The following is a 25,703-nucleotide window of genomic DNA, read 5'->3' as shown; positions in this document are numbered from 1 at the left end:
TTGAAGAGTTTAGACAACAACTAAGTATAGTAAGTGCATTACTATTTTATGATTACAACTAACTTGTGGGGCATGATGCAGGAGCTAAGCAATAACCACAGCCACCACAGCTTAGTTTTTCTGAAATGTCCAGCACCTACACACACTAAGTTATAGTTAAGACATTCATGTTCGGTCAAGATAATGTCTTTCAATTGTGGAGTTGATCAAACAGCAAACATCAGCAAACCTCTTGAAATGGCATGAAATTTGCCAACCACCCAACATTTGTTGGGCAATTGCTAATATCAAAATGAAACTATAATGAATATCATCAACTGTCATGTTTATTGCATTCACAATGTATGAAACCAATTGTGAGCTATTCATGGACTATGAAATCATCTTTTTTTTCTAATGAACTAGGGCCATCTTCCTCAAGTCCATCGTTTTTAAAGAAGCGTGATTCGCGAAAAGCCCTAAATTTTGAAGTTTAAAATTCGCATATTTATATTCGCATATCCCCGAGTCGGAGATCCAACGGCCACGACAAACTGGACACGTGGAAGCAGTGGATTCAGGCTCGGAGCTGTAAGCAAATTATAAGATCCCTGTGGTCTGATTTTCCCTCTCTTTCGCGGTCGCGTCGTGCGTAGGGCTTTCGATCGCGGGAGCTGGATTGGATCGATCGATCCATGGCGGTGAAGGACGGCGCTGTGAGCGCCGATGCGTTTGAGGCGGGCGGCGGCGGCCTGGTGCTCCAGTCCAACGGCAAATCCCCCCCCAAGGTGCGTTGCTTCTCTCCCTCTGACCTAAAATGGAGCGCCTCGCGGTGGCATTCTGATCGATCCGGCGGCCCGGGCTTCCAGGTTGTTGTGCAGACCAAGAAGATTCTCTCCAAGCACGCCGGGAAGCTTGCGACTCGCGCGGACAAGCATGAGAAATTTATCAACAAGGTGAGAAAGAGGAGAGGTTTTATGGGATTTTCTTCTCAATTTCATTCGCATTCCTTTCCAGGTGAAGTATTGTCTTGGAGTCTTTTGCTTTGGCACATTTTGCTACTTGCTTGGTTCAAGTAAGTTCCTTCATTGGTTTTTTTCTTTCTTTTTTCTTTTAATTTCTTTTGCGTACGATGAAAGCTTTGATCTTTCTTATCATTTTCTCCAGGGCCTCAAGATATCCCGTATTTATACTGCACATTCTTCATAACCGTGGCGCCTCTCCGGTGGATATACTATAGAATAAGGAAGTGGCACTATTATCTATTTGTGCGTTCTTTTCTATTTGTCTTTCTGTTCTTGACGATTCTTCTCTGCAGGACTTCTGTTACTACGCAAACGCCATCTTTATGGCAATGCTGCTCTATTTTCCGAAAAACGAGAGGCTGTTTATGGTCTGCTTTGCCTTTGCTGAGGTATGCCTTTCCAGATTGGTATCTTCTTTTGGAGACACACGCATTGTTATTGTTTTTGCAGGGACCTCTTGCCTGGGCGTTGATTATATGGAGATGCAGCCTTGTGTTCAGCTCGATCGACAAAATTATCAGCGTGTTGATCCATTTGCTTCCTGGTGAGTGATTGATTGTGCTTTTTCGCATTTATGCTCACTTCGATTGCTCCCAGGTCTGGTATTTTTTATCGTTCGTTGGTGGGACCCGAGTACATTCTCGCTTCATTCAACCGAGCTCACTGGACCATGGCCCGCTTGGCCCTTGGTCCAAACTCGAACAGATCTGTGGACCTGGCTTTTTGCTGTTCCTTTGGCTGCATACACGGTGTGGCAGATCCTTTACTTTCTCATTGTGAACGTGCTAAGGCGACAGAGGCTGTTGAATGATCCCGAGATCATGACTTCTTACCGGTTAGCGGAACTTTCTTTTCATTTGGTGTTTCTTTTTACTATTTTTTTCGAACTTAACATGCTCTTGTATCAGGGAGTTGTCTCGTAAAGCCTCGAGAGCGAATAACATCTGGTGGCGACTGAGTGGAATTCTGGGAGCTCAAAACCGGTTTGTCATGTACGCGGTGCTCCAGGCGCTCCTGACGGTGGCAACCATGGCTCTCACAGTCCTGATGTTCAAGTCATATCGGCTCCACTGCGCGTTTGAGCTCCTCAAGGTGGCAGCCGCGATCTGGAACGGAGGGAACTTTCTCTTCGAGGTGATGCCCAGGCAAGCAGACAGGAAGAAAGCCAAAGCCATCGCGAAGCTGCAAGTAGCTCCAGCACCATCATCTCTCGCAAATGGCTCCGCCAGCAACACTCACAGCAGTGACGACAAGATGGTTTGCTCGATCTGCCGCAAGCTCAGCGCTCCAAACATGTCGGGGATGAAGTTCATGCTCAGCCAAAACGATGGATCCGTCCAAGAGCTGCCGAGCGACGAGGGCGAGAGACAACCAGCGAGAGACATCACAGCTTCATCGCCCAGATTGCGACGAAAATCATATGGAGACTTGAACGCTCTCCAGGAACACCAGCAGCATTCCATCGACAGCTAAAACTTCGTTTTGTTTTTCCTCTCTGTAACATAAAGCCTTTTGTGTATTCCGTGCGTGGCGCCACCTAAGCTGGCCACGTGGTTGCCGCGTGTCAATCTTTGTGCAAATGTGGTAGCCACGTGGCTTGATACGCGGCACTTAGCGATGATTACCGAACTTTCATACAAAGAATGAGGCGGCCCCCATACGCCCGTTGCTTGCACGGAGAAGAGGAGACGAGGCATTTAAAGAGAGGTGTGAGCCGTTCGATACACCCACTTCCCAGCCCCGCGCGGCCGTCCGATCGGCGTGACAATGGCGATCAAGCTTGCGACGCTATTGCTCGTCTCGCTCCTCTCGATCGCTCAAACTGGCGCTCATCGAGGTAGAAAATTCTCGCGGTAACTCCACCTAAGAATTTCTCCCGGTCGATCAAGCGATTGATCGTGAAGCTTGTTTTCTTTTTCGATTCTTTGGTGTAGCCCATCTAGGTGCTCCAGTTTCGAGCGTCACCGACAAAGGACCTCGAGATATCGGGCAATGCTCGTGTCGCAAATCGTGCAATCCCAACAATGATATTTGCTACAATCGATCAATCTGCTGGGCGTGCTACGTGAATGGAACCACAGGTTGTATATATCATCTTTGATCGCATTTCTCGAAGATCAGTTCTCAAAGATCAGTTCTCGGAGATCACAAAAATTTCTTGGCAGACAATCCTGGTGGGAGCTTGGCTCCATCCGCCGGCGACGCTGGATTCATCTTCTTGCATCAACTCGCGTCCAGCAAATGCAGTTGCAAAAAAGCCTGCAATCCAGGAAATCGGCTCTGCTACAACGTCGAGGCGTGCTCTGATTGTTCACAAGGTGGTGGAAGATCTGCGGAGACTCTTCCAATTTCTCTGGATTTCCTTGATGGATTTTTTCTGATTGGTTTTTGTTTTCTCTTGTTTTTTTATTTTTTATTGTTTTTAAAAGGTATTGCTCCATCGGCTAATCCACCGAGGAAATGCAATTGTCGACAATCTTGCGACCCGGATCATTCTAATGCGTGCTTTGACGAAAATTCTTGCTACACGTGCGTTACAGGTAAGATTAATCATAATAATAATTCGTTTATATCTCTCTTTTCTTGATTTTTCTTTACGTTTTTTCTTATAGGGAATACAGCACTACCCCCAAATTCCGGATGAAATTTCTCACAACTTAATTCCATGTAAAAGCCCATTAAATCAAATCTGACGGCCGACAAAGCAGACTCTCGGCGATCATGCCACGTGTCGGTTTGCGTTGTTTCGTTTGGCAATGGCAGCAGGACTGTAGAGTCAGTGGTTAGGGTTTTTGGCACGCGAGGGCGCCCGTGCCTGTCGCCGTCGTGGAGCTCCTAGGAGCTGTAGATCTTGACGCATTTCTCTCGATCGATCTCTCGATCTGTCCATCTCCAGCTCCCGTGGCGTATGCGACTGCGAGCGCCGACCGACGGCGGTGAGCGATGCTTTCGAATGAGAAGGCGTCTGTGACGAAAGAGCAGAACGAGCGGCACAAGAAGGTACCGGAAATCCAGCTGAATCAGCGGAGAATTCGCCCAAGTCTCTCCGGAAATTTCTAGCTAGGTTATTGATTCCACTCTTGGTTTCGTGTGCTAGATCCTAGAGGGACTGCTGAAGCTGCCAGAGAATAGGGAATGCGCTGATTGTAGAAGCAAGTAAGTCCAAGATCTAAAGTTCTTCTCCTTCTCTCGTTTTTACTGACTGGAACTTGGAATGCCAGGGGTCCGAGATGGGCTAGCGTCAATTTGGGAATTTTTTTGTGCATACAATGCTCTGGAATTCATCGGAGCCTCGGAGTTCACATATCAAAGGTACACACATTCTTTGATCGCGGCTTTCGTAGAACGAAGTTTACTTCTTCTTTTTTTTATCTATAGATACGATCCGCGACGCTGGATACATGGCTCCCCGAGCAAGTTTTAGTAATGCAAGGTTGGTTCTTTTCTCGTTTGATTTTTTGTTTTTCGTGGCTGAGCTTTCTTTGCGTAGAAACGGGTAATGCGAGAGCCAACAGCCACTGGGAAGCGGAACTGCCACCCAACTATCGTCGTCCGACGGAAAACGATCGAATTGGCCTCGAGAATTTCATCAGAGCAAAGTATGTGACGCCGAATAAAATCTGATGCAGTGCTGACATTCTTCTATTACAGATACGATGCGAAGAGGTGGATTCCAAGGACTAAGCCGTCTAAATCACCGGAGAGGCACGCAACCAGCGAAGATCGTGCGAGGCAGCTGAAAGCTGATACGACGCATAGAAAAGCTGATGGCAGTAAGACACCGCCAAGAGGCAAGCGAGTGGCTACTGATAACACGGATGTGCCTGAAGAGCCTCGGCGTTCTTCAGCGGATTCTTCAGGGAAGACACCGGTAAGTTTTTTGTCATTGTTTTGCATTTTGCCGATCACAACGCCATCAGAATGCGAACTCGAGGGAAAATGTGAAGACTCCTGAGAAGCCTCACGTTCCACAAGTAGCAGAGAAGCCAGCTCCTCCGAAAGTTGATCACGCGGCGGACCTCTTCAGCCTTCTAACAGTCGCTACTCCTGAGACGGAAACGCCATCGGGATCCGACGAGAACTTGTGGGCGGCTTTTCAAGGTACTCGCAGAAAATTTCGTTTTCTTTTCTGCCGGCATTGATGTTTTGTTTTTGTTGTAGCTGCCGATACTTCCACTACAGCCCCGGATGCCACAGCTGCTACTGCCACACCTGATCAAACAGAAAAGAACACATCTACTGTGAAGTCTGTCACGTCCGAGCTCGAAGATTTGTTCGCAGCGTCCCCGATAATCACAGCAAAGCCAGAAGCGCCTCCAAAGGATGTGAAGAAAGACATCCTTAGCCTTTTCGACAAGGTAGATAGTTCATCTTTTACAAGTTCTTCCTCGTTTCTGACTTCGCCTCTTCGCTATGCAGACACGCATGACATCTCCTTTCACTCTGCACCAGCAGCAAGTGGCGGCACTGCAGCAGTCGATGCTTGCCGCGTCTCAAATGCCGCGGCCGCCATATCCCATACCTCATCAGCCTCTAGCAAACAATACCACCATACCAAGCAGCGCGAGCAAAGAGGCTGAGAATGGACACCTCCATCTCTTGGGCGGTCTCCAGTTCCCCGCTGGACCTCCAAACGGTGCCTTGCTGCAAAATGGCACGGTAAGTCAGTGATCTTTCTCACAAACTTTCAGTCGATCGATCCTTTTTTTCTGTATCGTTCAGGCACCACAGCAACCAGCATACCAAGGATATGGGAACCAAACAAGGTACTTTTGCTACTTTGGTTTTCGAGTTTCGTCATGGCTCATCGTTGTGATCACGCAGCTCGCAATCGTTCTCGGCTCCAGTGATGTCTGCCTCCTCGTATCCAAACGGTGCGAATCACCAGCACCATGGCGGCGGCTCCTCCAGATCGAGCAGCGGCAGCAAGCAGCAGCCGCTCGTCACTCCATCGTCCGGCGCGAGTTTTGATTTCTCGTCTCTCGCCAATGACGCATTCTTCAAGCGCTAAGAGTTTGTACATTTTTTATCTCTCCTCTATAGTTACTATGATTTTTAACACAATGAACAATAAAGATTCTGTAGTATATTCGTTTGGCGGTAACATTGGGTATATTCTCCTGGCATCTATTTTGAAAAGCCCTAATGCGGGGTTAAGCCCTTTCGTGTTCTTCGCGAGAGGGCGATGGAACGATCGATTCGATTCCGCTTCTTTCTACGCGTTCCTTGCTCCAGATCTTTGGATTTTCAACGACAGCGGCCCCGGATTTAAGCCTGAGGTACGAGAAATCTTTAAAGCTTCTCCTTCCAGTCATGTCTGTGCACAGTTTCCTTTTCTCTATTCTTTCTCCTTGCTGGAGAGCCACGACGCGACGACGCAAGTTGATCGCGAGGAAGAAAGCAAAATTTCGCTCGTGAGTGAGTGAAAGGTAGGAATGGCAGGAAGAACAAAAAAAACTCGTTTGGTTCTTTCTTTTAGTGCTTGCACGTTGACTTTCCCTGAGCGAGTGATTGCTAGAGTTAAAAACGTTGGTGAGAGTTATACACGGTTTAGGAGTGTCCCTGTTATCGCCATGGGAGTTATACTATAGATTGTTTAAATCTTTGCAAGCTCATGGCTCTTTCCTTGATCTTTTTCTTTGATTGCTTTCTTTGCATTCGTGGGCGGTACTTACGATGGAGTTGGTCTTGTTTTCTTCGTCCAGGTGGATCCATTTCCTCGGAATGGTTACTATTCACTGGAGCTTGCTTGAGAGAAGGGAAAAACGAAGATCCTTGAGAGGTCAGTGACACACTCAGTCACAGGTGGTGGTGGTGGCCGCGATCGAGGCTGCGAGAGAGAGATGGGAAACCAGTTGACTTGTATGGCCAACAACAAGAGCGTCACGGACTCCCAGATCAAATCGACCAGATCCTCCTCCAGCAAAAAGGCCAAGAGCAGGGCCAGATTGGAGGAGGAATTGCTCCAGCAGCAGCAGGCCCTGGCGCTGGCCCTCTTCCACCAGCAGCAGAAAGTCGGGCGAGCAATGTCCCAGCGCTACAACGATACTGCCGCTGCTGCTGCTCTCCACCGAAAGGGAGGCTTTGCCAGAAGCTCCAGCGCCAGGCCTCGCTCGCTGGCCGATCCGGAGCTCCCACCACACCAATTTCTCGAGGTAAACAGTTCATCTTCCTTGGTTTCCTGACTTCCAGCCTCTTGTCTTTCGGTGTGTTGTTTTACAGCGTCCGGATCTCGTGTCCATTGAGACCACGCACTTTGTTCTCGTCCACGGTGGCGGCTATGGTGCCTGGTGCTGGTACAAGTCCATCGCGCTGCTGGAGGAGGCTGGATTCGCAGCCACCGCCATCGATCTCACAGCCTCCGGCATTGAATCCACAGATCCAAATTGCGTCACCAGTCTCTCGCAGTACGCCAAGCCTCTATCGGATTTCCTCGGCAGTCTTCCACAGGGAGAAAAGGTTCCTTTACTCCTCTTGCTTTGTTCGTTCTCAAGCTTTTCTTCTTCTTGGTTCGTGTGTAACTGCCATAGGTGATCTTGGTCGGCCATGACTTTGGAGGAGCATGCGTCTCTCACGCGATGGAGTGGTATCCCAGCAAGATCTCGAAAGCCATCTTCGTTGCCGCTGCCATGCCGACAAACTCCCAGCGAGCCTTCGATGTCTTTGCAGTAGAGGTACTACACATAAGGTTAGAACAGAGAAATTTTCTTTTGCTTACACCGAATTTCCCGAGAAGTACTATAACGACGAACGATGCCTTTCCTTTTCTCTCTTCTTGTCTGTTGCTGCAGCTCATGAGCCCGGCAGATCTACTCCTCCAGGCACAAATCTTCACGTACGCAAACGGGGAATCAAACGCACCCACGGCGCTCGCTTTCGACAGGAGCGCTGTCAAAGAGCTCTTTTTCAACCGCAGTCCTGCAAAGGTACCTCTCCATCCAGCCTCTTATGTTAGAACCAAAAAGAAAATCTGGCTCTACTTAATTGCCTGCGTGTGTAGGACGTCGCTTTGGCATCGGTTTCCTTGCGGCCTATACCGTTTGCTCCCGTCCTTGAAAGGCTGGTTCTCACCCAAGACAAGTACGGCACGGTACGGCGCTTCTTCGTGGAGACCCCGGATGACAATGCCTTGACAAGCGAATTGCAACACCGCATTGTGGCCGGGAATCCTCCGGAGCGCGTTTTCAAAGTGAAAGGCAGCGACCATTCGCCATTCTTTTCGAAGCCTCAGTCTCTCCACAGAGCACTCGTTGAGATAGCTCACAGCTAATCTGGAAGAGAAGAGGACCAACTGAAGAAAGTCAAGTAAAAAAGTTCTCACTCTCTTTTTCTCTCTCGATCTACCGGAAGGATATCTCTATGCGGCTTCGGCTTTGGCTTCGCCAAAACAAAACTCGTACTTGTCACCTGATCCTTTGGCCGCTCCAAAGTTTTGCTCGATGTCGATGTCCACTTTGACACCTAAGCTGGAGAGGGAGCCCAGCATCTTTACCAGCATGTCCCTCACGAAGCGCATGGAGCTCTGTCCAGAAGTTATCTTGTTGGTACACGAAAAAAACGAATGTCTACTTTTGAGTACCTTTGCACTTTTCCTGGAGCCCGTGTGGCATGTAGCAAGCTTTACTGGCCACAGTCTGACCATGCTTTTGATATATTTTCCCAAAACCTCCTCGTCCTGAGAAAAGTATTTCGAACAGGTGATTTTTTTACACTTGCACTGAGATTGTTTACCTTGCACTCTTCGTGTATAAGCTTCGCAGCGTCTTCTGGTTTTGCCTTGAGAAGAAGTGCCTGCGGAGCTGACAGTGTTGGCACACAGAAGGACGAAACAAGGCGCTTACTTTTGCTAAAGAGAAGGTACTCGATGGAGAAGGAGGTATCTTGTATTGTTCTCGATACTTTTGAATTTCCATGACATCTTTCGCTCTTCCTGCAGACGAAAATTTGTTTCTGACAATTAGAAATGCAGCTATTTTACCTGCATTTGCAGCACAGACGAGGCATATATCGTAGGTAGCAGGATAGAGTTGAACGTCGTTGAGATGGAACTCCCTTGCGACGTCGAGAAATACCACTGCCCTTTTGGTTTTCATCCCTTGCCTGAGACGGAACCACACGTTAGAAGGAAAAGAAAGAAAGTCGGTTCCAAACTTTATAAACAGATGTGCTGAATCGGCATTTGGCCTCTGTGAGTTCTCACGCATGTGCCTCAGGATATCAAACGAAAGCCCAATATCAAACTTGTCGCTGGCGTATTCCTACACGAAAACTTCGCTGTTAACCACGTATCAAACAAAAAACATGCTAGATACCAGCAACTTGTGAGACGCCTTAATGTCGGGAGTCAGCCCGAATCGATTGTACCTAGTGAAAACTCGTAACGCTAATAGAGCAAAAAAACGATGTCAGATACACTCCACATCAGAATATATTTCGCACTCACCGTACTTTGGCTCGTTTATTTGGGTGAATGCTTTCGCTACAAGCTCTGATATATCTGCGTTGAAGTTTCGGAAAACTTTGAGCTGCGCGGCCCTCTGTACTACAGAATTGTCAATAACCGTCAGAGAAATGATAAAAGAGAAGAACACTTCAGCTGAAATGCGAGGAACTTACAAACTTGTGAAGCCGCTCCAAGAGCTTGAGGCAGAGATTGATATCGGCTCGAGTTTTACACGCATGGAAGAGCTCGAAAAGATCAGCCTTTGAGAAAGTGTCTCCTTTCGACATCTGGAGCATCATCTTGTCATACATTTCTTGCACGGCCTCGGTAGCAGGATTTGGATCCGGGATAATCAAATCCTTCTCTGCAAAATCATAGTTAGTCACTCGGGAAACAGAGAAAAACATCTCGTAAGAACAAAAGAAAAATGAAAAGTATTCACAAAACCTTCGAATTTCGCGTATTTCTTCTTCCTCTCCTCACGAGTCAAGGGAGCAGCGTCTTCTTTAGGCTTAGATCGCGTGCCTCCTGCGATCGACGAGAAGAAAACACGAGCATTGCCTCGCGATCGCGGTATAAACAGCTTACCCGTAGCAGTAGCGAAATGCGCAGCAATGGAGCGAGCTGGGAGCAATGGCGAGCGATCGCAGCGCCGGACCAGAAGCCGCATTGCCTGGCGGAGCGCCATCGAGGCCTCGCGCTAAAACCCTAAAAATATTTTGAAGCTCTGGAAATTTTAGGGTTCTTCGTCGGGATTGTAGGCAGCGCCATGGTTTTCAAGGGCGAGGTGGAATTCGACTTGGATCCGCCGGAGAACTTCGATCCGGCAGATCCACACGGCGATCCAATCGCATTCATCGAGATGCGCGACTGGATTGTAAGGGAGAAGTGGATTGGGGTTGAGCGGGCAAAGATTTTGCGGGAGAGGTTGAGGGCGTGCTACCAGCGCGAAGGCGTCAATCACCTCAAGAACTGCAGGAAATGGGCCGTGGCGTACCTCGATGCTGCCAAGAATGCTGGATGGGGCCGAAGATCGAATTTCAAAGCCACTGGTCCAACACTCCCAAAGGGATGGAAAGAGAAGGTATGCTATTTCTTCTTTGTTTGTTCTTCCTTGTGTTCTTCCATAGCAACATTCTTTGTTCTAAAGCTTTGGAATTTTTTGTTCTTGCGTTTTGGTTTCTTCTTCTTTGTTCTAGAGCTTTGGATTTTTGTCATTCGTTTTCGTGGTTGGAATGGATTTTTTTCTTCTTCTTCTTCTTCTTTTTGCGAGTCTTACGTTTCTTGTTTTGGTTCGTGATTTTCTGAGCTTACCTTTCACTGTGATTCTTTTTAAGGTGGAATTGTTTGAGATTTTCACCTTTGTTGTTCTTGTGGTCTTTGTATCAACATTCTTTGTTCTAGAGCTTTGGAATTCTTTTCTCCTTCACTTTGATGGTTGGGATGGTTTGGATTGGTTTTCCTTTCTTTTTTTGGTGAGTCTTGAGTTTCTTCTAAAAGCTTTGGATTTTCTGAGCTAGCTTTCATTGTGATTCTTCGAATACTTTCGTTGAAGGTTGATTTCTTACACGCTGGTGCGCATCTCGCAGGAGGAAGAAAAGAAGATGGAGTACGCTTGACACTTTCTGTGCAACAAATAATCACAACTGTGATCGTACGTGCTCCATTCAATCAGACCTTTGATCTCTCATTTTCTATAGATGTTTCGAAAGGAATCAGTTTGTATACACATTGGACATCAACGCAAACACCGAAGAATCACTCTCATCAACACACTTGCAACTCGCCACCAATCCTTGCCCGACATCGCTGTGAACTCTGCTTGCTCCCAGCAGCGTCTTCCACCCCACAACGCTGGGCTCGATCGGCATGCTACCGATCAAATCGCCCGCCTCCTCCATCGTCCCGGATCGCCCAAGCAAATCAACCACGCAGCAGTAGTGATCCATCTGGGGTGTGATCCCATAGTCACTTTGCATCGACACGAAGAGGTTCCAAGCTTCTTGGATCATCCCCGCGTGGCTACACGCGAACAGATTCGAGAGGAAAGTAACCTCGTTTGAGACGTAGCCGTGGAGTTCCATGGCTCTGGTGAGATCGCCCGCCACCTCAGCATGCCCATTCTGGGCATATGCCGTGACCACAGCGTTCCAGGAGATATACGACTTGGTCAAGATGGCGTTGAATGCCCGGTGGGCGGTCAAAACGCTGCCGCATCGGCCGTACATGTTGACCAGCGACGTCCCCAGCTCCGTGTGCTCCTGGAGGAGCCCGGACTCGTTGACCGCCGTGTGGACCAGCAGAGCCTCGGCGACAGCACCGTTGACGGCCGCGGCATCGATAATTGCGAGGAATGTGATCTTGTTGGGTTCCTGGCCCTCGAGATCCATCAAAGGGAGCATCTTTAGAGCGTCTTCCGGATGCCCATTAGCGGTAAATGCAGAGATTAGAGCGTTGCAGCTTACTGCGTTTCTCTTGGGCATTTTTACAAAGAGCTGTTTAGCTTGATCTAAATGGCCGCTTTGCCCGTACGCTACTACCATAGTGTTGCTGGCCATTTGGTCCCATAAGGGCATCCTGCCGTACAGGTTCTCGGCTTGGTCAAGATGCCCATTCTGGGCAAGTGCGCCAACGATGGCGGTCCACGTAATCACGTCGTGCTCCAGCGTGGCATCGAATATCCGCTTGGCCTCGTGGGCACATCCCATCCGTCCGTATGCGGTGATCATGGCCGTCACGGACACCACGTCAGGGCGCGCCAGGGATTCGAAAATGTTCCTGGCATATTCCAGTCTCTCGCAATTGGTGTAGAGCTTGATGAGAACATTGGCTATGGCGGTGAAGAACCCTAGCTCCGCGGCGGCCAGGGCGTGGAGCTTCCGGCCTTCGTGGAGATCAGGCGCGGCGGCGCAGGCGTCGATGATGGCCACCAAGGTGATTTGATTCACCGTCTCGCCATGGAGCAGCATTGTCTTGAAGAGCACGAGCGATTCGTGGAGGTTCCCGGCTTGCGCGTAGCCGGCGATCATCGTGTTCCAGGAGATCGTGTTCCTGTGCCACGACATTCGGTCGAAGAGCTCTCGCATTCGATCGATCTCTCCGGGATGGTGGGAGTAGGCCGCGAGCATCGAATTCACAGACACGCTATCGTAGGCGGGCATCGCATCGAAGAATTTCTTGGGCTCTGCCAGATCCCTGCCCGCCATCGCCGAGATCATCGCGTTCCAGGAGACGACGCTTCTCCAGGGCATGCGATCGAAGAGCTCCATCGCGCTGGCGAGATCGCCACTCCGCAAGAACAGCACCAGCATCGTCGTCCACGAGACCGCATTGGGCGATGGAATTCGATCGAAGATCCTCTTGGCCTCGGCGGTGGCGCCGCATCGCCCAAAAAGATTTAGCAGCGCGGTGGCGGGGATCACATCGATTTCATAGCCATACGGCGCCATCAGGCACTGGATCATCCGGATAGTCGCCAAGCTCAAGGATCTAATCGAAGAACACGCGTGGAGAAGGCTCACGAAGCTCACCTTGTTGGGCTGGAAGCCCTCGAGATCCATAGCCCGGAAGAGCTCTAGCGCTTCTTCTCCGCGATCGTTCTTGGCAAATGCCGCGAGCATCGAATTCCAAGAGACAAGATCCCTGTCTCGATTCTTCCAGAACAGATCAAGCGCTAGATCGAGCCGAGCGTTTTGTCCATAGGCTGCGATCATGATATTCGCGGACACAGTATCCGGCCATGGCATCGCCCTATAGATGGTTTGAGCTTCCAGCAAATGCCCGTTGTGGGCAAATGCCGCGAGGAGCAAATTCCACGAGTAAGATGTCGGCTGGGCGATGCGATCAAACGCGGATCTAGCATCCTGGGCGGCGCCACATCTCCCATACATCTGGATGAGAAAATTCCCCACCAGCGCGTCGCGATCGAGGCCATTCTTCGTGATTGCGTCGTGAATTCGCCGCCCATCGCCCAATGCGCGCGCGTCCCGGCAGTCCTTGATCACGGCGATGCAGTGGGCGCTGGAATCCAAGCAGCGGGGCGCTTCATCCGCGATCCAGCGCCGGGACTGGGCGATCCAATTGACGCAGCAGCGATGAGGCCTCGATCGCGGGCTTCCTCGCATAAAAGGATCGATCAAGGAAGAATAGGTTTTGGAACTTCTTCCATCGCCTCCTCGAATCACTGCCCTGATCGCAGCGGTGGACGCTGGATTCTAAGCGCGGCGCTACTTCCGTCTCAAATCGTCATAATTCTTGCTTTTATTAAACTCGTGAAAACAATATAAGTTGCTACTCAATCGAGATAAGCTCTTATGTAGTAATGTTCCTCCACATTTCCCGAAACCCAGTCCCAAGAACCACCACTCCGCCTCTCGTTCTGGAAGCATTGGCTGATAATGTTGTGGAAAGCATCCTACAAAACACATAATTAAGAAAATTTCAACGTAAAAACTATCATACCCAGCAGTATCGTCTGTTGGTACCATGGTAATGCGCTTGAATTTTTCTTCTGAGGGGACCCGGCCTGGAAGGACTTGAAGCAGGGGCCTCACCATAATCTCTTGTAACATCGCTTCGCCCCCGGTTACAAATATCTGCAGCTGCGACCTCAAATTGAGCTGCTGTGAAGTATTGCACAGAGCTTTGCTACGCGATCAGGCAAGTTGTAGCATGGATTGCTTCCATATGCAAGGAGGTGAGAAGAATTGAGAAGAGAACAATGCACAAGATCTTGCAAAGAGATACTGCTATACATGAACTGAACGTCTTCTTGTATATGTACACTCAAGGCTTGTCTGTTCACGGCACGTAAGCGTGGGAAATTAAAAACACGACTAGTACAGAACGTCAAAGTTGACAAAGCCAAATCTACCTAGAATATACTTGTATATTCCACCAGGAAGAATAGGATAAGCAACAGTTTTTCAGCAATTGCTTTGAATCCTCATTGACACATGCACCATAGAAACCTGCCTACATATTATACCTTCACTAAATTTATTTTCTGCAACATCAAGACCATTGCCAAAGTCCCTTGCTAAGGGATCATCCATCGAGTACTTCTTACATTGGCCACAAGGAAACTCCTGACAAATTTTATCTATTAATGAATCAGCCCCATAGTTAATAACTTTCAGATCCATAATGCAAATCAACTTAGTAGCTGTTGTTGAATATAGTGGATCACCTTGAGCACATAGACCTATTGTACCAAGTTGGGACACATAAGCTCTATGCATTCATTGCCACAAGTTTACACATAATACTGTCATATATATAGTTAGAATTTAAATAGCCTAATTTAAATGTAAGCTTTAAGCAAAATTGATTCTAAGTTAGTCCAAGAAGTAATTACAATTAACAAAAAGTTGAACAATCAAGTGAATATATATTCTTAATTTTAAAACTTCATTCTTAATCAAGATAGGTGTTTTAATCATATTTAGAAAAAATAAATTAAAAATATGATAAAATATGTAAATATTATGTAGATTATTCTTAAAAAAAGAAAAACTAGTGTAACCCAATTCATTATTACTAAACTATACCGTGTATCTATTGATAAATATAAATTGCAAAATATTTAAAACATTTCTTGAATTAAACTTAACAACAATATTTGATGGGTGCCAAATAAACACTTGCATAAAAAATGTAATTTCGTATAGTACATATCTAATTTTTTTATATTACTAAATTTTTATAATTAAGATGACATTTTCATATATTATCACCATATATATTTGAAAATTAGAATTTTAGAGATAAATATTTACTAGTTTAATTTAATTGATATATTTAATTGGATAATTGAATACAATGCACTCAGTTAATGAATATATTATTTATTATTTATTAGTGCTTTATTCTTTAAAAAAATTCATAAGAAACAAAAACAAACCAATATTCATACATTTATATGGCCTAATGGCTGATTAGTTTAGATCATACAGCACAACTGGGACATGGTTTCTGGTGCTGATCATCGGAAAGTTGATCACCTTTTCTGGCTCTGCATCCCATCTGTTAAATACATTATGCTGTTAATAGAATGTTTAACTAGAAAATATATATTATACTTGAACTGGGTGACCAAATGGTGAAGAAACACTGCAGTTTGGACTTTAGCAAGCTCTTGGCCTGGACACAATCTAGATCCACCACCAAAAGGAAGCACGTAACTTGGCGGAATGTTTTTCTGATAAGTAGCAGATTAAAACATAGTTAGTGAGAAATCATAATCTTTACCTCTAGCCAGCGCCATGGGTGGAACTTGGCTGAATTTGGAAACATATTTTCATCGAAATGGATGTTGAGAAAATAAGGAAGCACTGTCCAGCCCTTCGGAATTATGTAACCTTGAAAGAATTTCGATGGAGTGTTAGACTGGTCGATTCTTAAATATATGTGAATTACCTCTGTATTCCACGTCTTTGAGGGCTTTCCTCATTACTCCTTGAGCTCCATTGGCAAGGCGAAGTGTCTCGTTAAAAACCTGAGCTTGCAGTTAATTCTGTATTAATACATAATTTAAAGAGAAAACTTACAGCTTGGGTGAACTCTAAAGACATGTAATCATTCCAAGAAAGGCCTTCGCTTGGATCTTTCCCCTTCCTGATTGCAAGGTTCTCTTCCTGCATTAGAAAACTAAGGATCTAGAGAATCTTGGAATGGAAGTTTCTTACTCTGATGTGCTCGAGTGCTTTGGGAGTTTCTGATAAGTTTTTCACAGCCAAAGCAATGACGACTGCCGGAACATTCTCTGCATTTGCAATGTTGACCAAAACATTGTCAATTATAATCTTCTCCACATCTCCTCTTGTTTCACTTCTTCGATCAATGCGTTGAGGATGTCCTTGTGTTCTATGTCTGGCTTGGCCCTTCGAGTAGCTACCATATCCATTATAATCTTGGACAGCTTCTCTCGTGCCTGATTTGAAAAAACAAATTAAGTTTTGAAATATAAAAAATAAAATATAAAAAATATAAGAGTACCTTCATTGATTTAAAGTATGGAGTTCCTGGAATCATCATAGGAATACCAATGATCCCCGCCATGAGGGTGTGGAACTCTTTCAATATAGTTGTGGAAAGCTTGCCAGGCTCCAATCCAAACAATTGCTTCATCAAAAAGTCGTGGGTGATCTGAAATAAAAACGAAAGGATTTGTGATCAAACTTCTGAGAAAATGTTCAGGTAGTAACCCTTTGGATCTCGTCCTGGAGAAGAATCCTTTGGCCTCTGCTCCACGTTCTCATCCCTTGCTTGGTAAGGAGCTCCATCTCTCGCGTGAGATGCTTCTTGAGGGGCGTGGAGCTCACAAACCTCTTTAGCATGGCGTGCATTCTCTTTTGCAAGTCACCGTGATGGAAGAGCATCGCGTGCTCGCCTGGGACATCCTTGAGCGATCGGGGATAGCCCGTCTCGAAGAGAACACCCTCGTTGTGGAGAACAAACTTGACACCCTCCACATCAGTGATCATGACAGTCTTGCCCGTCAGCAAGCTCGTCTTGAACACTGGTCCATACCTGTTGCATTGCAATCAATATTATAAATCCAAGGTGAGAATCGATGAAATTACTTGCTCTCTCTTTCTCTTGTGAAGCGAAATGGAGTCTCGGATCGAACAATTGTCACGTATGGCACCAGCTCGCCAATGAGCGGCCATCCCATGCTCCCGGGTGGGAGCCTCTGGAGCTTTCGGAATCGCCATGACCTCCAGTAGACGAGCGCCGCAAGCCAGAAAACTCCAGCAACTCCTGCCAAAGACGTCCATGCCCAAACAGTGGAAGAAGAAATCATCGTATTGTATCGATCTTTTCTCGTTCCTCAGCGCCTCTCTATATTCAGTCGAAATATATCCATTATCCTCAGCTGCCAGTCCAGCGTCAAACCTTCAAATCTTACTGCAAATTGTGGGTTTGAGGCTTTCAATGTTTCGTGGATTGCCCAGTTCCCCCGCTGATCTTTTTGCAAGTCAATTTGATGATCTTCTAGCTAGAAACTCGCTGTCAGATTGACTAAGGTTTAGGTTTATCGTTTTTCTAAGGGAAAAGAAAAAGGGAAACGCAAATAGCAAAGCACTGTAATAAATGGCGTGATGTGATGGAAGTGGCCAATCATGATCAAGTGAGGCTGTAGCATGTGCGTGACAGTGGGAAGAGAGATCAGGCAAAAGCGGAACGTTTTCCTGGGCGGGAGTGTTCAAGAAAGAGATAGCACAGTTCTTCAAGCACTTAGTCAGGTAAGAGGACTGTTGGGCTTCAGTTGGCAAAATTATTAATGACATAGAGGGGGAAGTTTTTTTTGGGAGGGGGGATTTTCAGGTTTGAAATAATCTCTAAAAATATCCAAGAATCTCTCTACAGCTAGATTTTTCTTGTCTTTTATAAGTAATGATGTTATTAATGCATTGGGATAATTTATTTTGGGGGGACCCCCCTTCCACCAAATTCCAATGCCATGTCACTGATAGGGAAGGACCCCATTCTTAGGGAAAATTCATTATGAGGTAATGCAAGCAACCATTCTCACTTTTCAGCTGAGGCATTGACTTTAAAAGGATCCATGACAATTTCAAGTTCAGTATTAGGAACATTTTGTATTTATCATTTCTATTCAAATGATTGTTTGATCAGCCTTTTACTTTTTTTTTTGCATGAATTCTAAATTTATTGGTTTAGAACTTTTGACCTTTTTAGTTTGCTTGAGGCATATAATTTAATATTTTTTCAAAGAGCTGAAACATTTACAGGTTTAATGATTTTTACAATCCATTGATTTTGCCCATGATGACTTGAATGCTAGATCTATGTGATGATTTGGTATTCAAGTTTGAAAATTGTGGCATGCAAGGGTAACTGAGACTGTTTAAAGGTTTTCTTCATGCCCATTTAGATATGATTGCAATCCAAAGTCCACTTTCCTATACTTAGTTGGGTATGTAGTTCTATAAAGGATCATAAGACTCATTCAATGAATCAAGCAGTAATCATTTCTCAAATATTAGCCTCTTTAGCTCCACCTCATATGGATGGGGCATCTTAGTCGTGGAAGGTGGGGGGAGTACCCACAAAGTTTTTGGGTCATAATGTTTCAAAATGTTATCCCAAAGTTCTTAACCATATAAAAAAAAAGGCTTAGTATTTAAGGAAGGTTAGTGAGATTTAGTGGATGGGCTTCAAGCTCTAATTCAGTAATGGTATTGGTGAGCATTGCTATGGACAAAGAAAGATTTTATATGTATAAAAAAGAAGAATATTAAGGGATGGTGTTCTTTATGTTTTAGGGCATTCTAAAGATATTAAAGTGTGGTAATAAAATAATCATTCAAAGATGGATAGTTTAATTTTGAAGAGGTAGGACTTTTGTATAAGTGGTCATTGACTACCAATAAGATAGTAAGAATGACTATGGCTTTAGTGTTAAAGGTTGGCATTTTGATAGTACTTTTGTGTTATGAATGTGATTGTGGGTATTAAAAGTTACATATTGGCAAATCTTTTTGAATATTCTTTCTTTACTACCATGACGATAGAAAATTAGTATTGTTACTTCCCTTTTCAGTCTTTCTTGTTTATGTGTTAGTAAATTATGCTTAGCATCTATACTTAACTAGATAAATATAAAGTAGGAACTCTTATGTGTTTCTTATTGAGTATACTTAGCTTAGCTTTTAATTCTCTTTTGCTTTGTTTTGTATTGGCTTGTTAAGAACCTTTGCATATTGAAACCAATCCCTCAAATCACTATATAATAACTTATCATATTTGTCAAATATATTAGTTCCATTTGGTCCCTTTGGTTATTTATAGAAAGTGTCTAAATTTACTAGTTAAACATATTTATAGAATATAAAGATTGTCTTGAATAGAATAGTGTTGTTCTGGCATCTGCAATTTAGCACCATTTTATATTTAATAAGTTTTCATGATTATCTCAAAAACTAACTTGTGGGATTAGGGTGAAAGCTTAAAGTGTGTGTTCCTCAGGGGGGTTCCAAATGTATAGTAGGGATAATGGGTAGGCATAGCCAACCAACTTAAGGTATAACTTAGTTTTAGTTGTGTATTTTATGTCTGCCTTGCGTTTAAACCCAAACTCTATACTATATTAGCTAGTGGAGTATTTATATCCTTGCATTAGGCCATCAATATGGTGAAATAGTGCCAAAATCTAGCTTTGTTTGGCTCCATTTTAAGTGTTGGTTTTAATATTAGAATGTTAAATGCTCTATGACTATTCCAATGTTACTTCATGCTCTTGTTTCTTCACTCCTTAGATTGTACACTTAGGAGTCATTTAATACTCTCCTGTATTTCACTTTTTGGCTACATATTTAAGAGTTTAGTTCATCCCTTTGTTTAGTGGCCTAAAGCTTTGAAACTTGGGTTTCGCTCCACTACCATTGGCTCATGTGTCCAAAGGTTATAATTCCACTCTATGGTAATCTTATGGTAAATCATGAAAACCACATATGTTACACTTTAGGTGTCTAAAGTGAAATTGAACATATGGAACACTTGAACAAAATGCTCTATTAGTGTGGGTTTGAGATCACCTCTAGAACCTAGCAAGTTCCCCAAGTCAAAATAAAGATTTATAGAGGTTATGAATGGGATTCTTTCAAATGGTCAAAAGCATGATTAAGTGATTAAAGTATAATGGAAAATTTAATCATTTACAAGCATATTGAGTGGGTTGAACAAGATATATTAGTAGAACTTAGCATGACTATAGTTAGGGATTCTCTCATAACTACTCCCAACATCACTTAACCAACTTATGAATTGAGTGGAAGCTTTAAAAATAAAGGATAAGTTACTTTTCAAACTCTAGATAAAACTTTAGTGCAATATCAAAAACTCATCTAGCAATAGTAGTAGATACAAGACAAGATATTCAAGAAGCTAAAAGTCTTATGCTTGCTAAATGTTATACCATCCATCCCCTCGTATTTTTCTCTCACTACAAAGCTCATAAACATTCAATTGAGGTGTTTAACTCTCCATCTTGAGCAATGGCTAGCATACCTATAACAGCAAGTCCTATAGCAGTATGGTCAAGACTCAAGATGGTTATGAACAACTTCTACAATTATTGATAGTATGTATACAGTTGCCATTAGGAATGCTAAGAGTTATACTCTTGCTACTTAAGCTTCTCAAGGCTCCATCAACATGATTAATAATCCCTTTTTCACCGAAGATTGCTTGTAATCCTTGAGATAGTTATTATCACATTGCTACCTAAGCTTCATACTGTAAATTGCATCATAGAATTTGTTAAATAAACCTAAAAATTGTATTTTCTTATATTCTTAAATTTAATCAATATATAATTTTTTTTAATTAATAATAATTTATATCATCTTTGCATATGTCATTATATTATTTAAATAAATAAGTATATAAATTTCTAACTATGATTAAAACACCAAAAAAACATTAGTGTAACCCAATTCATTATTATTGAGAAAGCCTCTATAAAAGTAATTTATGTATTAATATAAAATTTATATTTGTGAAATTCAAGTGTATGTCTAGAATGCCATATACTAATACTAGTGTAGTGGGATTTTAATAACTGTTAGATTAGTTTCAATCTATACCACTCACTCATATATAAAGCTAGGGTTTTTTGGCTAAATCTAGCTTTTATATAATAAAAACTCTCACTTTCTTTATAGCTTTTTTAGTTTCTTCTCTTTCTCTTTTTGTTCATCTTTATGGTAGAGCAATAGCTTTAACTTTGAAGTAGTAGTTGGTGCAATTGCTTAATGCTTTATGGTTGTAGTTAAACAATCAAACTCAATTAATAATGGCATTTATGGTGCATGGTACAACTCCTCCTACTTTTACTGCCAATTCTCATGTTCGACTAGAGTTCTTCTATCAGAATCCTAAGGATGATGTGTACTATTGGCTTGATCATTTTATGGTGATTACTACCTATCACTCTTGGGATGATACTTGGCATTTGTGTGAGTTTCCCACATGTCTCCAAAAGACAACATTGTAGTGATACAATAGTTTAAGTGTAACTAAGCTCTATTTCGTTAAAGTGGGAATTGTCATTATCCCACTTGTAAAATAAGGTTTCCAAACCTTTATATAGTATATAAATATAACAAAATTCAACTGCATTGAGGCACATGCCATTTTATTTTAAACAAGGAAATGTCTACTCAATCACTTCTCACTGCTTCACCTCTCTCTTCTCCTTGTCATCGTCGTTCAATTTCTTTCCATCCTTTTAATATTGGCTCAGTTGCTCCGAGTCTAGGTGGAGCCCAAGTCCCCATTCAATCTTTACTTTCCCCTTATTAATAAAACAACTTCGTAGACTTCCAATAACATGCTGTAACACTTCTAGTATAATGCAAATCCTCTCAAAGAATTGTCTTTTAATATTAATACAATGGCATGGAACCCCATGCCATAATAAGTTACATTTTTAAATAAATACATGCCATCTCAGACTGTTATTTTTTGCCTCCAACGCCTATACAATAATCTTGGAATTTCATCACTCTCCACACTATCAGGATTTAAACCCAATAGTAATGCCATCTCTTCTCTAATACGTCCACGCTCATGTTCAGTGGTCGAAGAACCCATCCGGTTGAGCAGATTATGGAGATGCGGATAGTGCTTGGCTAGACAATATACATGCCATAAATGATGACTGGTGTCTGTCCGATCAAATGGCTTCTGATATACCGTTCCATCTGCCATTTGGTTGATTTCTGCAGCCACCTCCTGGACTGGCCGGTTCTCTATCACCATCGCTTCAAGCCGTTTTGCAAGGTCCCCCAGAACATACGGTTTCTTCTCCCTAGTTTCCATACTGCAAGAGATGGGGTGCACTGTATATGTGTGCGTGTTCGCTGCAGTTTTAATCGGCGAGTCATCGATGATGAGGATTTCACTTGACCTAGCAGTCCGGTTCATCACTACAGCCTCTGCCTTGACGAAGATGGGCTTGCTACCCCTCACATGGACCATAGTCAAGCAATCCTCCTGCGTTAGGAGAAAGTCAAATGGTAATATTACTCGCGTCTGATCGTGCATCATCTGTAGCAACATTAATGCATTGTGGCGCATCATGGATGTCCAAACTCCCAATTGCAAATTGAACCCGGCCCTCTGTTTTAAGTGTCGCATGGTCATTATTAGATCCCGCAGTTTCTCCCGTGTGATTAATGTGAATCTGTCTCTTTTGACCAACTTGCGACCGCAGGCTTTGGAGGGTGCAGTGACATTCGAGGACGAGCCACGCTCATGGGAGAAAAGGACACCGTTCAGATCAAAAACGATACAGTACTTTCGCCGTGACTCTGAAATGAAATGCGTTAGCATAAAAAATGGTACAAGTCAATTTTACCATCTACAATATTAGCGAATGGTGCTCCCGATGGTCGTTCAGAGGGTTTTGGTCGAGGAAACGTGAAGGGCGGAAATACTCTCCTCTGCAATGTGGGGTCAATCGCATCCGATGGCGTGTGGGCACATGCCATTTCAGCTGTAGACTCTGGTACAACTAGCTCAACAGTGGCATGGGGTGGTTCCGATGGCGTGTGATCACACGCCATTTCAGCTGGTGCCTCCGTTGGCAAAGTGGACATGACCGAACAGGCAGCAGGGGCGGTGTAGGGAGGTTCCAACGGCGCGTAGTCAGACGATTGGGCACACGTTGGAAATGAGGATACGACCGGCTCGGCGGCTGGGGCGGCCTCATGCGGGTCCAATGGCGCCTGGTCACCGTCAGTTGGATACGTGGATAAGATTGACTCAGTGGTATGGGCAGCATCAAGTGGAGCGTGGTCAGCTTGCTTGGCGTTGATATGGATAGTAGCCTCCACCAGCTCTGATGACTCTTGCAGGCAAGTAGAGTCCACTGGCGGATCTATATGCATGTCCAAATATCTCCCTTCGATTGAGATGGTATCCTCCCGTGCTACTAAAAACAAACTCATTAGCACATTGAATCGACTATACTGTATTTACCATCAACTGCTATTGAGGAACTAAGACCGATATCACTTGGGCGCACTACTGATTCTGAAGGATTGGACATACGTTTCGACCCTTGCTTGGCACTATCCTTCCTCGACACTAAAGGCTAGAGTTTGTATCTTAATTCAACTGAATAATCTCTACTTACCATTTCTTCTGCGACCTACATGGACAATGTTAGAAATGGTAAAAGGTTAGGAATGGATGTACTATTATTTACCTGATGGTTTGTCTTGTATGACCTTCCTCCGCTGCTCTTTGGCCACCTCAGGCTGGCCATCATCGTCATCATCGTCATCGTCGTTATTGTGATCGTCACCATTGTGAGGACCATCCAAGTCCTCTTCGTCCTCCTCTTCTTCGTCCTCCTCTTCTTCGTCCTCCTCTTCTTTGTCCTCCTCTTCGTCCTTCTGCTCTTCCTGCTCATTATCTTTCTCTGGCTCCTCATCCCCCTCTTGCATTTCTTCCATAGGCTGCTCAGGCTGGATTGCTTGTTTTTCCAGGACCATCTTGGAAAAATCATCTGGCCGAGTCTCCATCTCAAAATACAAGACATCCATAGCCTGTTTTAGTGCGTGACCTAGGACCGTATCCTCACCCGACTGTCTTAACATGGTTTCTGCACGTTCTTGCACCCTTCGAAGACGACGAGATGAGAAAAACGTGGCCCTGACTTGAAAAGCATCCCTCATCCATTGTACCTCTCCATTGAGATTGGGGAAGGGGAGTCCGCCATAGGAATCTGAGTCAGAAGGTGGTGACTGGCTCCTTTCACTCAGCCCTTGATCTGCAATGAATGGCATGAGCACACACGCCATAACCGCGAGGCATTACCTATCATCTTTTCGTTGCCCTTCTTCCTTTTCGAATCAAACGCCTCTGATCCCGATGACTGTCCAACGTGCTTTCGCTTTTTATGACCACTGTCAGTTTGAGCTTGGCTGGTGCTTGCCTGTTTTGCCTTTGAAGAAGTGTCTCCTGCAAGGAATGGCATGAGACCACACGCCATTGCAAATATAATTTGTACCTCCTTTTTTCCTATTGCTTGTCTGTTTGTCCTTCTTCGACGCGCCACCAGTGCGCTTTTCAGTCCTCGTGTCTGAATATTCACAACGATCTATAATCAAAATGGCGTGAGGCCTCATGTGACCTTACCTTGTGCAGGTTGTGACCTCGGCCTAACATCAGTAGCTGTTAACGCCGTTTCAGCATCTGGGGGTGGCCACGCTCCTGCATACAGAGCTTGTGAGATAACATTTAAACTTAAAGTGCGTACTCACCAGGTTCGTAGAGAAGATACTGTTTTTCTTTGGCAACTGTAATTATATGCTCCATTGAAGTCACCTCTTCAATGGAGTTTGTCACCGCAACACACGGGACACCCTTGAGTAGTGCGGCTCGAAAGAATAGTCCGCCGCAGTTGTACTCGACAACGCATTTGCCCTTGGAGTCACCCGCTATTGCGTTGAAGACCCAGCTGAGCATTTCCCATGCTGCACCTGGAGCTTTCTTTGGATTCGAAAGCTCCATAGCCGTCTTCAGTTCCTCAGGCACGGGTAAATTGACCTCCCTCAGATCAATTCGATCGGCTTTGTTGAACGAAGCTGGGAAGTCACTCCAGTCCCACTCTGCTGCAGGACCAATAACAAGGGCGACTGTGAAGATGCGGACATTCGTCGGTATCTTCTTCTTAGCCATTATCCCATGGATCTCCCGCACCTCCTTGCCTTTCAACCGAGCCTTCACCTCGTTCAAGGCCTTCTAGAACTTGTGATAGGATTCGGAGTCGTAGATCATATAGTGGACTGAAGATTCCACCTCCGCAAGTCCCACCATTAAGTCAATGATGGAGCTGACTTCGTCTGCATGAGTGATCTCCTCGTTTGTGAAGTCCATCACACAAAAGATGTTCTTGACCTGCTCATCTCCGCGGGAAACGATGCTCCTCCACCTTTGATCCTCATCTGAATTCACGTATACCCGGTAAGGTTCTCGATAGGCCTCTGCTGCGGGGTCGAGCTGTTTCTGAAGCCGGCGGTCGACATCCCTCTTAATGAAATTTGGATACTGATCCAACTTCTCAGCTTTACTTTTCGTGGCATCCCGCAGCAGATCGATGAACTTGGGGGCCCCCTTCACGTACTCGTCGATATCTTCATTTGACAAGTCCAGCTCTTCCATCATCTCTTGCGTGGTGTCGATGCTCACCCTCGCCACGGCCACTTGCTCGAAGATCC

General features: G+C 44.8%; 7 protein-coding genes across 10 annotated transcripts; 4 read left to right on the top strand and 3 right to left on the bottom strand.

The window, feature by feature from the left end:
- The first annotated feature begins 605 nt into the window (after nucleotides 1-605).
- Nucleotides 606-2,572, top strand: LOC9657168 (uncharacterized membrane protein C776.05). Its single transcript, XM_002977779.2, has 8 exons — nucleotides 606-767; nucleotides 849-935; nucleotides 997-1,054; nucleotides 1,147-1,247; nucleotides 1,298-1,393; nucleotides 1,455-1,548; nucleotides 1,602-1,839; nucleotides 1,913-2,572. Exons 1-8 carry the CDS (start codon nucleotides 675-677, stop codon nucleotides 2,475-2,477), a joined length of 1,332 nt encoding a protein of 443 aa, XP_002977825.2. The 5' UTR covers nucleotides 606-674; the 3' UTR covers nucleotides 2,478-2,572.
- A 1,204-nt stretch (nucleotides 2,573-3,776) lies between these two features.
- LOC9657167 (probable ADP-ribosylation factor GTPase-activating protein AGD5) lies at nucleotides 3,777-6,108 on the top strand. 2 transcript variants are annotated; one of them, XM_002977778.2, is made up of 11 exons: nucleotides 3,777-4,004; nucleotides 4,102-4,160; nucleotides 4,226-4,316; nucleotides 4,383-4,437; nucleotides 4,495-4,603; nucleotides 4,656-4,875; nucleotides 4,925-5,105; nucleotides 5,166-5,362; nucleotides 5,424-5,663; nucleotides 5,727-5,770; nucleotides 5,829-6,108. In XM_002977778.2, the coding sequence occupies exons 1-11, from the start codon at nucleotides 3,948-3,950 to the stop codon at nucleotides 6,013-6,015; spliced, it is 1,440 nt and encodes a 479-aa protein (XP_002977824.2). In that variant the 5' UTR covers nucleotides 3,777-3,947; the 3' UTR covers nucleotides 6,016-6,108. The 2 variants fall into 2 exon arrangements, with proteins under 2 accessions (XP_002977824.2, XP_024538474.1); XM_024682706.1 differs by having other exon boundaries at nucleotides 4,383-4,603.
- Nucleotides 6,109-6,613: 505 nt separating this feature from the next.
- Nucleotides 6,614-8,335, top strand: LOC9657166 (putative methylesterase 11, chloroplastic). The gene is made up of 5 exons (XM_024682708.1): nucleotides 6,614-7,159; nucleotides 7,227-7,463; nucleotides 7,535-7,678; nucleotides 7,796-7,930; nucleotides 8,005-8,335. Exons 1-5 carry the CDS (start codon nucleotides 6,848-6,850, stop codon nucleotides 8,272-8,274), a joined length of 1,098 nt encoding a protein of 365 aa, XP_024538476.1. The 5' UTR covers nucleotides 6,614-6,847; the 3' UTR covers nucleotides 8,275-8,335.
- On the bottom strand, nucleotides 8,186-10,169 carry LOC112349058. Its single transcript, XM_024682707.1, has 11 exons — nucleotides 10,036-10,169; nucleotides 9,895-9,975; nucleotides 9,621-9,811; nucleotides 9,448-9,541; nucleotides 9,317-9,387; nucleotides 9,156-9,262; nucleotides 8,983-9,104; nucleotides 8,846-8,934; nucleotides 8,736-8,795; nucleotides 8,584-8,679; nucleotides 8,186-8,526 (listed from the first exon to the last, which is right to left on the bottom strand). The coding sequence occupies exons 1-11, from the start codon at nucleotides 10,133-10,135 to the stop codon at nucleotides 8,362-8,364; spliced, it is 1,176 nt and encodes a 391-aa protein (XP_024538475.1). The 5' UTR covers nucleotides 10,136-10,169; the 3' UTR covers nucleotides 8,186-8,361.
- A 6-nt stretch (nucleotides 10,170-10,175) lies between these two features.
- LOC9656424 (NADH dehydrogenase [ubiquinone] 1 beta subcomplex subunit 10-A) lies at nucleotides 10,176-11,218 on the top strand. 3 transcript variants are annotated; one of them, XM_024682710.1, is made up of 3 exons: nucleotides 10,176-10,531; nucleotides 11,037-11,101; nucleotides 11,160-11,218. In XM_024682710.1, the coding sequence occupies exons 1-2, from the start codon at nucleotides 10,217-10,219 to the stop codon at nucleotides 11,064-11,066; spliced, it is 345 nt and encodes a 114-aa protein (XP_024538478.1). In that variant the 5' UTR covers nucleotides 10,176-10,216; the 3' UTR covers nucleotides 11,067-11,101; nucleotides 11,160-11,218. The 3 variants fall into 3 exon arrangements, with proteins under 3 accessions (XP_024538478.1, XP_024538477.1, XP_002977822.2); XM_024682709.1 differs by having other exon boundaries at nucleotides 11,148-11,218; XM_002977776.2 differs by having other exon boundaries at nucleotides 11,037-11,174.
- On the bottom strand, nucleotides 11,163-13,337 carry LOC112349024 (pentatricopeptide repeat-containing protein At4g02750-like). Its single transcript, XM_024682597.1, has one exon. It carries the CDS (start codon nucleotides 13,335-13,337, stop codon nucleotides 11,163-11,165), a length of 2,175 nt encoding a protein of 724 aa, XP_024538365.1.
- Nucleotides 13,338-15,327: 1,990 nt separating this feature from the next.
- Nucleotides 15,328-17,251, bottom strand: LOC9657165 (cytochrome P450 90D2). The gene is made up of 10 exons (XM_024682596.1): nucleotides 17,031-17,251; nucleotides 16,653-16,977; nucleotides 16,444-16,593; nucleotides 16,277-16,378; nucleotides 16,134-16,244; nucleotides 15,996-16,082; nucleotides 15,865-15,943; nucleotides 15,697-15,806; nucleotides 15,528-15,646; nucleotides 15,328-15,471 (listed from the first exon to the last, which is right to left on the bottom strand). Exons 1-10 carry the CDS (start codon nucleotides 17,249-17,251, stop codon nucleotides 15,384-15,386), a joined length of 1,392 nt encoding a protein of 463 aa, XP_024538364.1. The 3' UTR covers nucleotides 15,328-15,383.
- Between the last annotated feature and the right edge of the window lie 8,452 nt (nucleotides 17,252-25,703).

Source organism: Selaginella moellendorffii, unplaced genomic scaffold (assembly GCF_000143415.4).
Source record: "Selaginella moellendorffii unplaced genomic scaffold, v1.0 SELMOscaffold_35, whole genome shotgun sequence".
NCBI lineage: Eukaryota > Viridiplantae > Streptophyta > Lycopodiopsida > Selaginellales > Selaginellaceae > Selaginella > Selaginella moellendorffii.
The sequence above is the reverse complement of the archived record's forward strand: the minus strand, read 5'-3'. Positions and strand labels throughout refer to the sequence as shown.

Bases quoted from the DNA above. Each gene is read 5' to 3' on its own strand.
- LOC9657168 (XM_002977779.2), top strand. From the start codon at position 675: ATGGCGGTGAAGGACGGCGCTGTGAGCGCCGATGCGTTTGAGGCGGGC. The intron at 1,055-1,146 runs GTAAGTTCCTTC...CATTTTCTCCAG, and splicing joins TTGCTACTTGCTTGGTTCAA to GGCCTCAAGATATCCCGTAT. The intron at 1,840-1,912 runs GTTAGCGGAACT...CTCTTGTATCAG, and splicing joins GAGATCATGACTTCTTACCG to GGAGTTGTCTCGTAAAGCCT.
- LOC9657167 (XM_024682706.1), top strand. From the start codon at position 3,948: ATGCTTTCGAATGAGAAGGCGTCTGTGACGAAAGAGCAGAACGAGCGG. The intron at 4,161-4,225 runs GTAAGTCCAAGA...TTGGAATGCCAG, and splicing joins TGCGCTGATTGTAGAAGCAA to GGGTCCGAGATGGGCTAGCG. The intron at 5,363-5,423 runs GTAGATAGTTCA...TTCGCTATGCAG, and splicing joins TCCTTAGCCTTTTCGACAAG to ACACGCATGACATCTCCTTT.
- LOC9657166 (XM_024682708.1), top strand. From the start codon at position 6,848: ATGGGAAACCAGTTGACTTGTATGGCCAACAACAAGAGCGTCACGGAC. The intron at 7,679-7,795 runs GTACTACACATA...CTGTTGCTGCAG, and splicing joins TCGATGTCTTTGCAGTAGAG to CTCATGAGCCCGGCAGATCT. The intron at 7,931-8,004 runs GTACCTCTCCAT...CTGCGTGTGTAG, and splicing joins TCAACCGCAGTCCTGCAAAG to GACGTCGCTTTGGCATCGGT.
- LOC112349058 (XM_024682707.1), bottom strand. From the start codon at position 10,135: ATGGCGCTCCGCCAGGCAATGCGGCTTCTGGTCCGGCGCTGCGATCGC. The intron at 9,812-9,894 runs GTTTTGTGAATA...ATGATTTTGCAG, and splicing joins GAAATACGCGAAATTCGAAG to AGAAGGATTTGATTATCCCG. The intron at 9,105-9,155 runs GTTTGGAACCGA...GTTCCGTCTCAG, and splicing joins TCAGCACATCTGTTTATAAA to GCAAGGGATGAAAACCAAAA.
- LOC9656424 (XM_024682710.1), top strand. From the start codon at position 10,217: ATGGTTTTCAAGGGCGAGGTGGAATTCGACTTGGATCCGCCGGAGAAC. The intron at 10,532-11,036 runs GTATGCTATTTC...CGCATCTCGCAG, and splicing joins CAAAGGGATGGAAAGAGAAG to GAGGAAGAAAAGAAGATGGA.
- LOC112349024 (XM_024682597.1), bottom strand. From the start codon at position 13,337: ATGTATGGGAGATGTGGCGCCGCCCAGGATGCTAGATCCGCGTTTGAT.
- LOC9657165 (XM_024682596.1), bottom strand. From the start codon at position 17,251: ATGATTTCTTCTTCCACTGTTTGGGCATGGACGTCTTTGGCAGGAGTT. The intron at 16,594-16,652 runs GTTACTACCTGA...TTTTTATTTCAG, and splicing joins TCCAGGACGAGATCCAAAGG to ATCACCCACGACTTTTTGAT. The intron at 16,083-16,133 runs GTAAGAAACTTC...TTTCTAATGCAG, and splicing joins AAGCACTCGAGCACATCAGA to GAAGAGAACCTTGCAATCAG.